This window comes from Terrapene carolina, unplaced genomic scaffold (genome assembly GCF_002925995.2).
Source record: "Terrapene carolina triunguis isolate 2854851 unplaced genomic scaffold, T_m_triunguis-2.0 Scaffold95, whole genome shotgun sequence".
NCBI lineage: Eukaryota > Metazoa > Chordata > Testudines > Emydidae > Terrapene > Terrapene triunguis.
This window is the reverse complement of record NW_020664446.1, coordinates 11,769,663-11,786,149: the sequence shown is the minus strand read 5'-3', so window position 1 is coordinate 11,786,149 and position 16,487 is coordinate 11,769,663. Positions and strand designations below refer to the sequence as shown.

General features: G+C 38.9%; 1 protein-coding gene across 2 annotated transcripts in view; it reads left to right on the top strand.

The window, feature by feature from the left end:
- The first annotated feature begins 488 nt into the window (after positions 1 to 488).
- CCDC186 (coiled-coil domain containing 186) overlaps positions 489 to 16,487 on the top strand; it is a 30,789-nt gene continuing 14,790 nt past the window's right edge. The window contains exons 1-9 of one of the 2 annotated variants that reach the window (XM_024193483.1): positions 489 to 1,198; positions 3,718 to 3,844; positions 6,800 to 6,928; positions 7,962 to 8,174; positions 10,388 to 10,507; positions 11,866 to 11,970; positions 12,364 to 12,462; positions 13,788 to 13,874; positions 15,131 to 15,273. In XM_024193483.1, the coding sequence (XP_024049251.1) occupies positions 501 to 1,198; positions 3,718 to 3,844; positions 6,800 to 6,928; positions 7,962 to 8,174; positions 10,388 to 10,507; positions 11,866 to 11,970; positions 12,364 to 12,462; positions 13,788 to 13,874; positions 15,131 to 15,273 (1,721 nt within the window). In that variant the 5' untranslated portion in view covers positions 489 to 500. Of the gene's footprint in view, positions 1,199 to 3,717; positions 3,845 to 6,799; positions 6,929 to 7,961; positions 8,175 to 10,387; positions 10,508 to 11,865; positions 11,992 to 12,363; positions 12,463 to 13,787; positions 13,875 to 15,130; positions 15,274 to 16,487 lie in introns of both variants that reach the window. The other variant, XM_024193482.1, reaches the window with a different exon arrangement.

Below are 16,487 nucleotides of genomic sequence, written 5' to 3'. Positions count from 1 at the left end.
CTAAGGAATCATTGTTGTGAATCTTTAAATCGCCTTCATTGGCAAGCTTAAAATAAAACCTTTACAGTATTTTATTCTTTGGAAGCATTGTTTTTGCTATTTTTATCTGAAAGCAGGAAGTGCTTCTTTTTTGTTTTTAGAAAACACAGTAGAATGAACAAAACATTTGCCACCTCTACAGTTTCCTGCAAGAGTTATTGAAAGGGAGAAAAAAAAAACTCCACTACATAAAAATTAAGTTAAATTTCAGTGTCTGATATCCTCCCCCATCCCCTGAACTTCTTTTTTAAATAAGAGATTTATAATTGTTGAAACAGAGAATGTTAAAATGTTTAGCAAAAACCATTGGCAATGTAAAACCAAATTATTCTCCTCCCTCCAGTGTCTGAACTTCCAACCAAGTATTTCCCCTCCTTCCCTTCCCCCCCCCCATTTTAATCTTGACTTTTTGAATGTAATATATTGTCCAAATTTTCTTTCTAGATTCCTAAAACGGAAGGATGGAAGAGCGTTTACCGGAAATGCAGAGCATATTGGAGCCAGTCAGCCTATCAAAGGAAGACAATACACCTTCCGGCTCATCAAGTAACGAGAGCACAAGCAAGACGTCTGACGTGAAGGACTGCTCAGATGTTGGTTATACTGGTGATGAGGATTCCAGCTTGGAAAGGGAACCTAAATCGTTGGCTTCAAACTACAATGTAACAGCTACTGACATAAGGTGGGATGGAGCCATAACTGAAGCACAGGAGTTGCCGCTTTCACCTGATTGTAGTGAAGGTGGGGACTGCTGTGCTAATACATGTTCTGAAAGACAATTGGAAGACTCTGTGAATGCAGAACATTTGCCTGGTGAAGTTTTTGAACAACAGGTTTCAAGAAGTAATGGCACAGAACAATCCCTAATGGAAATACTGCAGGAGCTAAGGGAGGAGTCTGACTTCACGAAAAAATCTAGCAATAGAATCTATTCAGAAAGCCCTTATGACACAGACTGCACCAAGAAACTTATTTCCACAATACAACAATCATCAACACAGGAGGCTTTGCTAGAAGAAATAGAATCTGAACTATTATCTACAGATTTTACGAAAGAGCGTAAGCTCCCAAATGGAATGTGGAAGGGTGAACACGCCTTGGCGACGTTTGAAAAATGTGTGCAAGATAAATACCTCCAACAGGAGCAAACTATAAAGAAGTGAGTATCTAGATTAACCTCAGGACAAATAAGTGTGTACAAGAGTATCCTTACTAGGGTGACCAGATGAGAGGAAGTAAATATCGGGACACATGTGGGGGAGGGGGGGTCGCCAGCGGAGCAAAAAAAAAAAAAACGCTATAAACATTCTAAATTTAATTTACAAATATGTACAATGAGTACAGCGAGACTTCTAACTTCTTGTTGAATGTGGCAGGAACTGAACAGACATTTGCTAATCCTTAATCTGAAATCCTTAGTCAGTTAGCCTACCGTTAGTTAGAATTCCTTTTTAAGTCCATCAAAGTACTGGTGACATGAATCCTTTGTCAAATATGATAAATTAATCCGCTCTAATTTTTATTCAGTTTCATGCTTATATCTCCTCCAGAAGAATTTCATCAGCTGTCCCAATTGTTAAACCAGTTATGATTGTTAACTTGAAGTTTCCTCTGCCAGTTTGAGATGGCCGAGTTTGGATTTTAAAAAGAAGGCTTGAAAAGGAAATCTTTAATTCTGTTCTCATAAAAATAAAAGCCCTTAATTGCTTAATACTTTTATGCACACATCTTCAAGCATCAAATAACATTGAAATAACATCTGGTAACACAGTAATAAGTTACAGGAAAGCTTTTGAAATTCATAATTTACTGTATATGTACAAAGTTTGCTACAAGAAATTTTTGTACTAGAATTGTTAACTCAGTTTTTCTGAATGAAGATTGTTCAAACTCTCTCTCAGCTCACTGTTTGAATTCTTGGTTCTCCTTTTATCTTTCATATTGCTTTCTCTGTATAACCTGAGGGGTATTTGCTCGCTTGAAAAACCTAACCTTCCTCTTTAAACTCTTTTCTGCTGACAGGGCTGGAAGTGAAAGTGGCTTTTATTTATATATTATATATTTATTAACTTCTTGTGGGAGGAACTGTATTACCACAGTAATGGCTGACCACATTTTAAAAAAAAAAATCTCCCAGAGAGAACTTCCCATTCAAAGCGTGGGATTCTGGAGAGATCTGCTATGATTTTGGTAACCTTGCTCTACTAAGTGGGGAAAAAACTGACCTTGTGAGTTTGGCATGTGTACATTATGCATAAAGCAATTACAAAGAATTTGGGAGTGTTTCGGGGAGTGGGAGTTGAAGACAGTGGGTGTCTAGATGGCAGTAATTCCAGGGTATTGTATACAAACAAGTTAGCTGGGTTTTACCTGTTTGTTTACTGTGCCCCTCATTTGTAAATACTTGATTTATAGCAGATCAGTCTTGTGAACTGATCACTGTCTTAAAGAGATGCAGACAAACCAGTGCTGCTTCTCTTCTGCCTTTTATACCCTTTCCAAAACAGTGAGCCCTGCAACTCCCTCCACTCCCTTAAGTGCCTTGGAGTTAGCTAACCTGTTTAGGTGCTTCTGAAAATCCCCCTTGGCGCCTGTCTGCATCTTTAGACTCCTACGTGCTTTGTAAATGGGGCCTTAAGGCACTTTTGAAAACTTTACCCCTGAGTTATAGGTATAACTGTCTTCTGCATCACTTCTGAAATGCTGCAGTATGTAGCCATAATCATCAACACAAATATGCTATCATTTAGGCTACAGCTTTGATTCAGCCTTCAAACTGCTATCCTGTAAAGCAGTGGCTCTCAACCTTTCCAGACTACTGTACCCCTTTCAGGAATCTGATTTGTCTTGCGTACCCCCACGTTATACCTCACTTAAACTACTTGCTTACAAAAAAATCAGACCTAAAAATACAAAAGTGTCACAGCACACTATTACTGAAGAATTGCTTACTTTCTCATTGTTACCATATAATGAGAAAATAAATCAATTCGAATATAAATATTGTACTTACATTTCAGTGTATAGTCTATCGAGCAGTATAAACAAGTCATTGTCTGTAATGAAATTTTAGTTTGTACTGACTTCGCTAGTGCTTTTTATGTAACCCGTTCTAAAACTAGGCACATATTTAGATGAGTTGATGTGCCCCCTGGAAAACCTCCGCATACCCCCAGGGACACATGTACCCCTGGTTGAGAACCACTGCTGTAAAGGAACAAACTATTTTAAAACATTTGAACTACCTACGAGTGGGGGAGAGAAAACGATCTTGTGGTTAAGGGACCTGACTGAGTTCGATTTCTGGCTGTGTTGCAGGCTTCCTGTGTGACCTTGGGCAAGTCATATCACTCTGCACAACCGTAACGTGAAGATAATATCTGTATGTTTACATCCATTGTTGTGACTCTACGCTTACGTGTTGGAAGTACTGTGGTGTCATGGTGATGGAGACCATGCAAGTAATCACTTACGTTAGTGCCTGCCACATTGTTAGTGTAGCATCAATTGCTGCAGTGTAGCTAAGGGTCTGTCTGCAGTTTTGTAAAAGCCTTGCATATAGGGGAGTGCAACAAAGCTGTTCTGGGTTAAAAAGTACCTGTGCCCAATTGTTTGGACCACTTTTCCTTGTTTTCCACACAGACACCAAAGCAAAGCAATTTTATTTCATCTTTACAGATTGATTAAAGAAAACAAAAAGCATCAGGAACTGATTTTGGATATTTGTTCAGAAAAGGACAAGTTAAAAGATGAATTGAAAAAACGAACAGAAACAGAAAAGCAGCACCTCAACATTATTAAACAGGTACAGAAAACAAAAGAGCTGACTATGCTGTCTAACCTTTCATTGACATGTACATTTAACTGTCATTGATGTTAGTAGGAGTTTCTAGACGGCATTGTGTGCGAGGGTGGGAACAAACTCCCAATGCTAATGTAGCCCAGGCATTTATTGACTCGTTCTTCCATCCCACAAAGCCTTATTAGTTTGTTGAAAGCACTTACTCCTATCTTTGGGTTCAAACCACTGAAATGTTAAGCATCTAAGTCTATTGAAGTCAATGGGAGTTGCACATGCTCAGCATCTCTGGGTATTGGGCTCCTTGGGCCCAATCCTGTAAGTGCCTTCAGTTCCCATTTGAAGATGACTAAATGGTAGCACAAGGTCTCATACTCAAATTGCAAAACTCAACCTTGGCACGCACTGTATATTGCATTTATCTGAAAATTATATTACTGTTTGGGCCTGCCAATTTTCTGTTGCGTGTGTGTGTGTGTGTGTGTGTGTGTGTGTGTGTGTGTGTGGCCACCTTTTAAGGATTATTTATTTGTTAGTTTAAATACTGTACTATATACAAATTGCCAGCTACAGATAACTATATATAATCTCAAGATTAAAAGCTAAAGTTATAATTGAATCTGGGCATGCTGCAGCTGTTGACCACTTAAGGCAGGGGTTCTCAAACTTCACTGCACTGTGACCTCCTTCGGACAATAAAAATTACGACATGACCGGGGGCCGAAGCTGAAGCCCAAGGACTTCAGCTCCAGGCAGGGGGCCTGTAACCTGAGTCCTGATGCCCGGGGCTGAAGCCCTCAAGCTTTGGTCCCGGACCCAAGTAAGTTTAAGACAGCCGTGGCAACCCCATTAAAATGAGGTCGGTACCCACTTTGGAGTCCCGACCCACAGTTTGAGAACCGCTGACTTAAGGCATTGTTGCAATTGGTGACATTAGAAGAATCTTAACATATTAAAGAGTTGCACTCCCTCTTAGGACCAGGTATTGTGTGTAGATAGACAGACGGAGGAATTTTCTACAGATGTCTCCACGAATAGCTTACAGAGATTCAGAAGAAATCTAAACAGTAATCTGTCCTCTTTCCTTTTTGTTAGTGAAAATGAAAAGAAACCCCTAAAGTTGAGAGATTAATTAGAAAAAGGGAGAAAATCTCTGATATATAAATATACTCTAGAATAGACACACTCTTCAAAAGAATGCTATTTAGGTATATATGCTCCATACAGATAAGAACAAATAATGTGTGGTACTTCAAGTTTCTGTATATGACCCAGGCATTTTCAATATAATAGTTATTGAGAACTGTGTCTAACCAAAGAAACGTGTACTTGGTGTTTACTGGTGCAAAATATCACTAGTGTGGCATCCTATTGAATGTCATTACACATTTATAGGATTTGTTTGCTAGTGCTACTGCTGTAAGGGTTATTTAGGCATGTGTTTATAACTTGACATTGAACTTGTTCTGTGGTGAAATAGTGTCCAAACTATTTTTTATATTTTAAAATCAATGTTAACGTTTTAGTCATGCCATAGATCTGATTATTAATTTCTATGCCACACAGATTAGCAGGAGACATTCTCAAGAGCTGTGTCAAAGCATTTTTGAATGCATTGAGGGTACAGAAGCTTTGTCTGTTTTCTGTGTATCTCAAAGCATTTTTGAATGTACATAGCATGGATGGAAATGGAAATGACATTTAAAAAACATTACAAGCTAAATGGAAACAAACTTCTGCATAAACCAACAAATGCAGCTCACTCACTGTCCCTTGCTCATATTCCCCAATATCACTCAGTGATTGCATGAGAATCTTGGCTTTGCTATGTGATATTTCATACCATATGTGCTGTAATGGAAAGTGCTAATGATAAGTGGGCCTTTCTGTTACTACTGTTTAATTCCATTTGTCAGTTAAGTCAGATCTTTAATGCTTTTAATATTGCACACTTTGGGATGATTCCAGAAGAGATTACTTTAAAGAAGTTATTCAAGTAGCTCTTTGATATTGCATCTTGAAATGGAACTTGGCAGCAACTAGATTGCTGGGTCGCAGTAACAGATTTAGGGGTGGGTTTTTGTTGTTGTTGCTCAATACATTTGTGAACAGGAAGTCCTTAGATAAGTATTTCCTTAGCTTGTCTGACATTTGGCAGAGTAAAATCATACAGCTCTAAAATGCGTTCACAACCGCAAGCAAAACCTGCTACCTTATGTGCATGCTTACACAAGTGTATTACATGTTTGTTTGTTTTCATGCTCACAGCTTTAGAGGGCAGGACCAAGTCCTTGACATGGTGACAAAACTGTTTTGTCTGATTCTTGCCTTTTGGACATGTATATCTTTATAGGCAACAGGGGCGGCTCCAGGCACCAGCACAGCAAGGTGGAGAATGGGGGTGGGGGGTGGTCGGAGTTGTGGGGGAGGGGGGCTCTGCGAGCTGTACTTTAACTGTAAAAGAGCCACATGTGGCTCACGAGCCACGGTGTGGCCACCACTGGTTTATAAGAACCTCAAAATTTGACCCATTTCTCTTTACCTTTTCACATAGTAATTTATTCTAGTCCAGAGGTTATGCTTAATACAGACGGTCCCCGACTTACACAAGCGTTCCGTTCCAGAACGCCTTGCATAAGTCGGGAACGTATCTCCAACAAGTACGCAAAAAAAAAAAAAAAAAAGCTTACGGAATTTTTTCTGTAAGTGTGGAAACCCGGGGAGCGTCTGTATGGTGCAATCAGCCCTTGACAGATGATGATCTCAGTTCCTTTCATCTTTAGTATTGTAATACAAAAGCTGGGCTGTTACTAGTGATTGTTGCAGTTTGATTAGAGTTTGGCAAGTGCAGTATATATTTTAAAAACCCTGTAACATCTAATTTGTAAGAAATGTTTGTACAAAACTTGATGGAATCTTTACTGACTTTTCTATAATTATGTGCTAATGTTTGCTTTACAGTTAGAATCAAGAATAGAAGAGCTTAAAAAAGAAGTTAAAACTGCTAAAGACAAACTTGTAACACAAGATGCTGCAGTCAAAAATACTATTCAGCAATTGCATAAAGAGATGGCATTTCGTATGGACCAGGTAATTTTGAATTCCTTTGAAGTTTTAATAATTGAATCTCTCATTAAAGAATTAGCTTGCTGTAGGAAACATTCAGCAGCCTGAGCGTTGCAGTCAGTAGGTATGTTGAAAATTGATACACCCAGGCTTCCAAAATGTTTTTTAATTAATAGGATTCAGTTACACAGGCATTTTCAAGCTTTCAAGTATTTGTAACCTTTTGTAGAGCCACTAACACTCTCATATGCTTTGTCTGGCCATACTCTTTCATTTGTGTATTTATATGTAAAATAATGAGCCCTGGTATGATAGTTTCCCTGTAAATTTTGATTTGATTAACATTTACGTTGCTTTTGAATGGAGGAAGAAGTCCGCAATTATGCACACGTACCAGTGAAACCTGATCTTTTCAAGCACAAGTAAAAAGAAACGAAGAAATAATATTTTCACCTCATTTTATGTTGCTGGAAGGTCATCTGTTTTCTCCTTAAGATTTTGCTAAGCCAAAGGCTTTCTCTGTGTTACAAGAATTTTTGAACATAATTTTTGTTTTGTTTTCTTCAATGAAACAATAATAGCAATATCTGGACCACAGAGTTTCTATGTGAGAAATGATGTACAGCTGAATAGTAATTGTTAAATTATTTGTTAAAATATTTACAATAACTGAGGAATGGAACTGGATATCTGCAAAAATATTTTTCCATTTAGGAGTTATCAAATATATATTCTCCATTTAGGAGTCATCAAATACATTCCAATGGCACCAGCCTGCTGGTTATGCAGCTAAAGTAAAATATTTAGCTTTTAGCTTGCAAATACTTAAACACATACCTGTAGTTACAACTCTGAGTAGTCCCATTTAAATCAGCGGGACTGCTCATGGTAGTAATGTTAAGCCAGTGCGTACCTTGCTTGCAGAATTGGGGACTTCAAGACTTGCCTTCAGTTATGTTTTAATTACTGTGTTGGAGTATTGTGAGTATCCATTGTTCATGTATAAAAACTATCATCAGTGAAATGTAAACTTATGGCTGAATTTAAATTTTTAAAGGCAAACAAAAAATGTGAAGAGGCACGCCAAGAAAAGGAAACTATGGTGATGAAGTATGTTCGAGGAGAAAAAGAGTCTCTAGATCTCCGAAAGGAAAAGGAGTTACTGGAGAGAAGACTAAGAGATGCAAATAAAGAAATTGAAAAGCACGTGAATAAAATCAAGCAACTTTCTCAGGAAAAAGGAAGATTGCACCAGCTCTATGAAACCAAGGTACTTTTAAAGAAATGGTTAAAAGCACTATTTAAATAATCAGAAAAGCACTTATGTGTCACCTTTCATGTAATAATTATGATATCTTATTAAGTTTCCTTTTACTGTGTGGCTGCAAAAGACCCATTTTATGTCAATCTTTTTTTGGGGGGGATTGAGCTCCTATTGTCATCTTCCAGAGATTCCTATGTGTTCTTCTGAACTGAAGTTTGTAGCGTGCTAACAGCACCATTTTTTTTTGCAGCCATTATATTACAGATAATCACTTTATAAATCTTCACTGCTTGTAAAAAAACACCGTAGAATTTTTTCTTCCCCTATGGCTGTCCATACTGGTTTTTTAAAATTGGTTTTTAGAGAATCAAGTAAATAAATAGGCCAAGTCATCAAAGCCTGCACTCCTTTTTGGAAGTCAATGAGAGCTCCACACACGTGCTGCAATAACTATATCAGGACCTTTCCCTTGTACTCTTCCACAGGATTGTTTGACTGAATTTGAGGCATCTGTGCAGATATGTTCCTTACAGTACTAAGGTTCAGCAAATTCTCATTACAAGTGCAGTGTCAAGGCAAGAGACAAACATTTAAACTGTCAGCAGTCTCAAAATTTTAAAATGTAATAACTGTCTAAACTATTTAAAAAAACAACAACTGACTTTGTGCTCCTGAAAGATCCAGTATTCTCCCCAAAACAGAGAGGGTTCAGACTACTCTGATGGATTTGATCATGATCATTGGTCCAAGCAATCATTGTTCACAAGAGGAAGATCAAAAAAACCATCTTATTGAAACTTGAGAACTTTGGTTCCTGGAGCATAGTTTTTATGTATGTCATTGCCATTCCTGCTCCTAAGAATTAAACAGATTGGAATGGACAGCGTGACCTGTTCAGGTCGGCAAAACCGACCTACCAGCTACGTTTTAACTTCTGGCTGAACAGTCAGAACAACATTGCTTGGAGACTTATATTAGAGTTCAGAGTGGTAGCCATGTTAGTCTGTATCAGCAAAAAGAACGAGGAGTACTTGTGGCACCTTAGAGACTAACAAATTTATTTGGGCATAAGCTTTCGTGGGCTATAACCCACTTCATCGGATGCATACAGTGGAAAATACAGTAGGAAGTGTATGCCCAAATACATTTGTTAGTCTCTAAGGTGCCACAAGTACTCCTGTTCTTTATATTAGAGTGATTCTGCTGCCCTCACATGGTGCTTTTGTAAACCTGTTTTAGTTAAGGTAGATCTGTTACTTCAGAAATACTATTTGGCTGCTGGGATTATATTATAATGCACAGGTTTTTTAATTGAAAATATTAGTTTGTAGCTGTTGGTATCTAAGGTTATCTCAGTAATATGCTTTGCTGATTAATACCACTTGATGTTCACTTGAAGAAAAATAGAGTGGTGGTTTGTGTGGTGTACATTTATTGGCCAACAATCACTGTTGCCCTTCACCTTGTGTAGTCATTTACATCAGTGCAAAGTGTGTCAAACAATAGCAGTCTGATTCAATAGTGTTTTACACCCACTTTGGACTGATGTAAACGACTATATTTAGGTGCAGCCTAATGGTACCCGACCCATTATATCTGAGCAGTTGGCATCTCATTATTTGAACAATTTACACTTCCCCCCCCCCCCCAATAATTGTCCATTTAGTCAAATATCCAATTTACACAATGCTTCTGTCAGACTACCCACAAAAGTTAGTAAACCTCACATTTTCTGCTATATCTTCCTACAGTTTGACTCCCCTCCGGCCCCAAAACCTGCATCTTTCCCTTAAGCCTGCAAAAAGAAAAAGGGGCTTTGCCATTTGTCCAGAAGATCAGTATGTCTACTCTGTCATGGATCTATGCAATTCCAGTCAAAAGAGTCTTCCTGGAAAACAGTCTGCTAGAAACTGTCTCAGTTAATCAAGGTTGCTTCAGCTAGAACATCTCTGATCACAAATGTGGCAATACCGCACACGGACAGAGAGGCGTTTCTCACTGGGAGTCCAGACATAGACAATTAAGGCTTTAAGACCCAGTCCTATAAACCCTTAATGTGGCTAACAGTATGCAGTTTTTTGCAGGTTCGGGGCCTTATAGATGAAAATCTGTACTTATCACTCATGTCTGAGTCTAATTCTATAGCTGTATAAAAATCGGGATTTAAAATCAATAAAATGTAATCTGTGGATGTTTGTTTTTGTTTTTTCTTTTTTTAGGACGGTGAAGCCACTAGATTCAACCGAGAAATAGAAAAATTGAAAGAAGAAATCAGTTCTCATACCATCAAAGTAAAATGGGCCCAAAACAAATTGAAAACTGAAATGGATTCACACAAGGTTAGTAAAGCAATACCATGAAGTCAGATCGTAATGAGTCCAATATAGTTGCTATGCCATTTTCTTGCTTAGTAGCACTAAAATCGATAAAAAAATCATTGTTTATTTTTTAACTTGGTAATCTACAGATGGATTTTGGAATAGTACTCTAAAGATAGTGCTATTGAAGTGGAAAATGTGAAAGGATAGAATATATCAGTGTTTCTCAACCTGGGATGGGTTTAGGGTGCAAGTGCAGGGCCAGTGTTAGGTGGTGGCAAGCTGGGCAATTGCCTGGGGCCTCATGCCGCAGGGAGCCCCGCAAAGCTAAGTAACATGCTTCAGTCCCAGGCAGCGGGGCTTGGGCTTGGGCTTAAGCCCACCACCCAGGGCTGAAGCATGTAATTTAGCTTTGCAGGGCCCCCTGTGGTGTGGGAGCCCGGGGAGTTGCCCTGCTTGCCACTTCCTAATGCTGGTTTTGAGTATTATTAATGATTTACTTAATTATATTTAATGTAAGGGGTTACAATTTTTTCAAGTCTTAATAGTGAGGCCACTTTTATTTTATTTATTTATTTATTTATAAATCCAAGGGGGTTTGCCAGCACAAAAGATTAGAAACGCTGGAATATATCCAAGGTGATTTCTGCTTTACTCTGATTTGCAAGAGTGCTTTTAATTCAGTCTGTCATAACACAGTGTGAGTGACACAATCCTTGCTAAGAATTTCTTCTCTCACTTCTCCTGAACAAGTCAGTTCAGAATGTGGGCACGGTCTAAATCACAAACTGTAACAGTCTGACTGGAAAAGAGGGCAGCAACTGGACATGGTTCCTTGCACTTGGTTCTCTTTAAATATGTATATTGCAGAAACGGAGAGAGCTGAATTGCCATAAGGACAGAGAGATATGACAACTAGATCCTCGCTCTGAAGAGCTTACAGCTGTGTTAGTGAATGAAGGATGGGATGGGAAGTAACAAATTGTTGTGATTGAACAGTGAAGTTTTCAGTTACATGATTTTTGTTTGGAGATAATGAGTCAGCCACTACAGGCCACTTGTTTTTTCAGTGTTACCAAAGGAGCCTTCAATTTGGCTCATGGTAATATGGCTATAGGAACACAGTGGGAAAAGCAGATTTTCACTCAAAGTTTTTGAGATGTGGTGTTGCTGTTCTGGAGAGCCATAAACAGATGATTTAACAGTTGGTGGTGCAGCACTTTCTAAGCAAATATTATGACTCTCCATAAAATCATGAGTTGGAAACTCTATTAGAATTGAAAACATTTTGGTGATCACTCCCTTTTTCCCCTCTAATTCAGAATCTTGCTCTGTGACACTCCGTAGGTTCAAATAGTTATTCATGGTTTATTTTCTAGGAAACCAAAGATCGACTCAAAGATGCAACCACAAAGTTAATTCAAGCAAAAGAGGAGGGAGACCAAATACGGAAAAACTGCCAAGAAATGATAAAAACATATCAAGTAGGCATACTTTCTCATGAGGTGAAATTAACATGTTTAACATCTGATTTTTTTTCTTATTTTCATCTTAAATTGTAATAAAGTGAAAAATTATTGCATGCATGCATGCTACGTGAGATGTCATGCCATTAAATTTATAAATGTCAATGATTAGAGATAACTAAAAAAGAAATTAGGAAAAAAGTGAGATCTTGAATCAGGTTTCGCTGGAGTGCAATGTGTTTTTATATGTTCAAAACTACTATCTATGGTAGTACAAATTACAGATAGTCAGTGATAAGAATGTGTGTCTTCTGTGTTCATAAAATACATAAAGAGGTTGTTTGTTTGTTTAAAAAAAGCTCAAATTAATTTTATTTATTTATTTATTTGCATTTCTTCCAATTCAACTAGGAGTCAGAAGAAATTAAATCAAATGAATTGGATGCAAAGCTCCGAGTAACAAAGGGAGAACTAGAAAAACACATGCAGGAAAAGTCTGAGCAGCTGGAGGTAAACTGTTATTATTATTATTATTATTATTATAATAATTATAGGCAGTACGACTAGGATCTATTAACACTAGAGTACACTCCCTTTCAGAACCTGGCATTAAACCTAGGATTCCACAGGCCTTGTCTACACTTACCGGGGATCGATGCTGCTGCGATCGATTCAGCGGGGGGTTGATTTAGCAGGTCTAGTGAAGACCTGTTAAATAGACTGCAGAGCGCTCTCTGGTCGACTCCAGTGCTCCACCCGAACGAGAAGAATAAAGTAAATTGATGGGAGACTGTCTCCTGTCAATGCAGCATGGTGTAGATACCACAGTTGGTCGACCTAAGCTATGTCAACTCTAGCTATATTATTCACGTAGCTGGAGTAGTGTAACTTGGGTCGACTTATCTCAGTATTGTAGACAAGGCCTGAGTCTTAACATTCCTTTTCTGTCTAACAAATAGCTATGAAACCCTCTGACAAAATGTCTCATCCCCCTCTAGTGGCAGGTCCACCAAGCCTAACAGCTTTCAGCTGCTACCATTTACTGTTAGCTCAAGTGGTAGAGCACTGTTTGTGGATGAAGATATCCCAGTCCTGTTGGATGATGCATCTTGGAGTTCAATGTGATTCAACATGATGAAACATCTGGGGTTTTTTTTAGTTTGCCTTTTGAAAAAACCCTAAGAAATTACATCCCCAAAAAATGATGTTAAGAGAACATTAAGGTTGCAAAGTCAAGCACTCAAAAATTAGGAAATGCCAGGATTAAGGTTGTCTGTGCAACTTTTAATTTGGCCTCTTGTGCACATGTATTATGATGCAGTCATTAGTTACATGATCACATACTATTTTTTGCACAAGACTCTGGGCTGATGTTTATTAACTTTTGAGTGATTGCTTTTGTAACTTTAAAGTTCTTTTAACAGAGTTATTTTGTGGATGTAACTTCTTATTCAGTTGGAGTTAATATTCTAGGCAAATTAACTAAGGATAAATACTTCTCTCCATGTGTAAGTGTGTGTATAATGTCTTACTGTTAGGGTGACCAGATGTCCCGATTTTTATAGGGACAGTCCCAGTATTTGGGGCTTTGTCTTATATAGGAGCCTATTACCTTCCACCCCCGTCCCGATTTTCCACACTTGCTATCTGATCACCCTACTCACTGTTATGAAGTATACATACCCTGATACCATGGTGATGGGCATGGTCGACAACCCAGGCAGTTAGGCAGGCAGCAAATAAGTTCTCTGTTGGTAGGTGTAGTCTTATAATGGATGAAGGCATCCTGTGCCCCCTAAAATGACAGTGTTGTGATGCTTTCTCCCTTTATAAAGGTACACTATGCCAAAATAAAAGAACTTGAGGACCTGAAGAGAACATTTAAAGAGGGTATGGATGAGCTGCGTACACTAAGAACAAAGGTAACTAAAGAGTTCTCTCTTGCCACGGTGGAACATAAGGATTTTGAAAACAGATCCTATTGTATCTGGCTAGTTTATATAAAGAGCAAGAATACATCGTGATCTGGTGTAGAGATTTGTCAGCATGAATTCAGGATGGCTGCATTACTCCTAAGTAGGGCTCCGTGTCTGTCACGGAGGTTGTGGAAGTCACAGATTCCGTGACTTCCTGCGACCTCCATGACTTCTGCAGTGGCCAGTGTGGCTGACCCCAGGGCCACCCAAGCAGCTGGCCTTGGGACCAGATGCTCAGGCAGCCCTGGGGACAGCCACACCAGCTGCTGTTGGAGTTCGTGAGAAATCGGCCTTTAAACTTTCATTGGTGCAGGACTGAATAAATAACGAATCTGGGTCTTAGAGCAGTATCCGTTGGGAGAGCATTGTACATATTGAGGCTTTGTGTTTGTTTTGTTTTTATTTTAAAACAAATAGTGGCTAGTATTCTTGGAGATTTGAAATGTTAGCATTTGTCCTGGTATAGGTAGGTCAGTGTGCAGAGTATAGGTTTGGAGGCCAGAAGTGCATGATAGATAGATCGCTACCACCTGTGTGGGGGTGTTTCTGTATGCACCTCTAATTGCAATATACGGATCATTGCACACAGATTTTTTTTTTCCTAATGGAGCTGGCCCAGAGGTGTTCTGCCAGCACAATATATTGCCATGCAAAAGATCAGAGTACAGCTGCATTTTGGGAGTGTACTAGAGGCTGCACACTAGGCCTCTGAGAGCATGTGAGGAAGTGCCACACATCACTGATGAGCAACCTGTCTATCAATCTGTTGGCCAGTTCAAGAGCATCATGGACTAGCTCTGTAGGGAGAAGCATTCAGTTCTTAGACAGAAGCATGGTGACCATGACGGGGGTTGGCCTTGGTAACTGTAGGAAGATGAAACTGCAGCTTGGCTTGGGTCCACCCATATGTGTGGGTTTATGAATCTTTTGAAGGGGATGGTATTATCCCTATTTAAAGCTTGTATGACGTGACCATTTTTAGAAGCTAATTTTTATAGCTGTTATGTTTTTATGTGACTGAACTGCTATTTTAGCTTTTGATCTGTGAAATAGTTTTGCATCTGATTTTATACATTGTTCAAAACCAGTACTACCGTAACTGTGGTTAGAGCTTTAGACCTATTGGATGAAACGTACTATCTTCTGAAGTTTGGCAGGAAAATAACCAATTTACAATTAAGATTATGTTCTTTTGCACGTAGGTAAAGTGTCTGGAGGATGAACGGTTGAGAACAGAAGATGAATTATCAAAGTACAAAGAAATTATTAATCGGCAGAAGGCCGAGATTCAGAATTTACTGGATAGAGTGAAAATTGTAGATAAGCTGCAGGAGCAACATCAAAGGTATAAATTAAAGATTTTAAAGAATGTATTTGATTATACAGATTTCTGTTTTGGACCTGGAGCATTTCTGTGCTTTAAAAGTATTGCTGCCTTTACAACGTACTGGACCTGGGGGTGTACTCAGAGAATCTGTATCCTCTCCAAGCTGTGGCGTGTTCCTTGTAGAACCTTTATAAATTATGTAGTCTTACAGGCACCCAAGAGCAATACTTTGAAACCTGACAGTTCTAGGGTTAACTGATAGCTGTAACAAATTACCTTTGAAATAGTACGGGGCAAAATTTAATCTCTGTGGTAACTCCATTGACTTTGGTAGTGTTCCAATAGGGATGAATTCAGTCGCTGGTCTCTAATAATTTAACTAGATTTCAGTAAAAGTGACAGATATGGTGTAGGGTGGATGGTAATAGGTTGTGTAACACTGCTCATTCTACTGCTGACTTTGGACAGCCTCCATTCAGGGAAATCAGCCAATGCTCATTTTATTGAAAGGATGAGAGAAATGGAGCCAGTGTCCCCAGTATTTTGGAGATGGGAAGGGGAGAGGTTGCTGAGCTGGGAAGATCAGCCCTCTCTGAATGTGATGGATAAATTAAAGTATTATAAAAATACAAACTTAACAAATCTTTTTTAATATATGATGCATTAATTTATTATATTAACTAATACTTATGAGCATTTGTGTCAGTAAAAACCCTAGCATCAGTTCAGCTGTAACAAATGCCATTGCTTCAAGGAAGTGAAGGAGCAGACAAGCTGATTCTCCTTTCACATGCACCGGTTTGACAGTGATGTAGTTTATTTCACTGCCATGTAGCTAATACAGATTTACACCCCTGTAAGTTAGAGGAGACCATCTGAGCAATGTCTGAGCATAATCATATTTCCATACGGTACATGTGAACTAGAGCAAAACCACATACTATCCATTTTAATGGTGTGACGAAGTGGGACTGTTCTTAATGTTTGCTCTGAATACTGTGTGGGTGCCTCAGTTTCCCCTATGCATTTCTTAAGTCTCTAGGTGGTGGGATAAAGGCCAGTATGCATAAATGGCCGGCACTCTGTCTCCTAGCAACAAATGGCTGGGGCCCTTCCCCCCTGCAAGGGGATAGCTAAAGGTGAACAAAGAGATCAGGTGACCTCCTGGCCCAGGAAAGAGACAAAGGCCAGAAAGGAGGGGCTGGAGGGGTTTTCAGTTTGGAGCTGGCTGG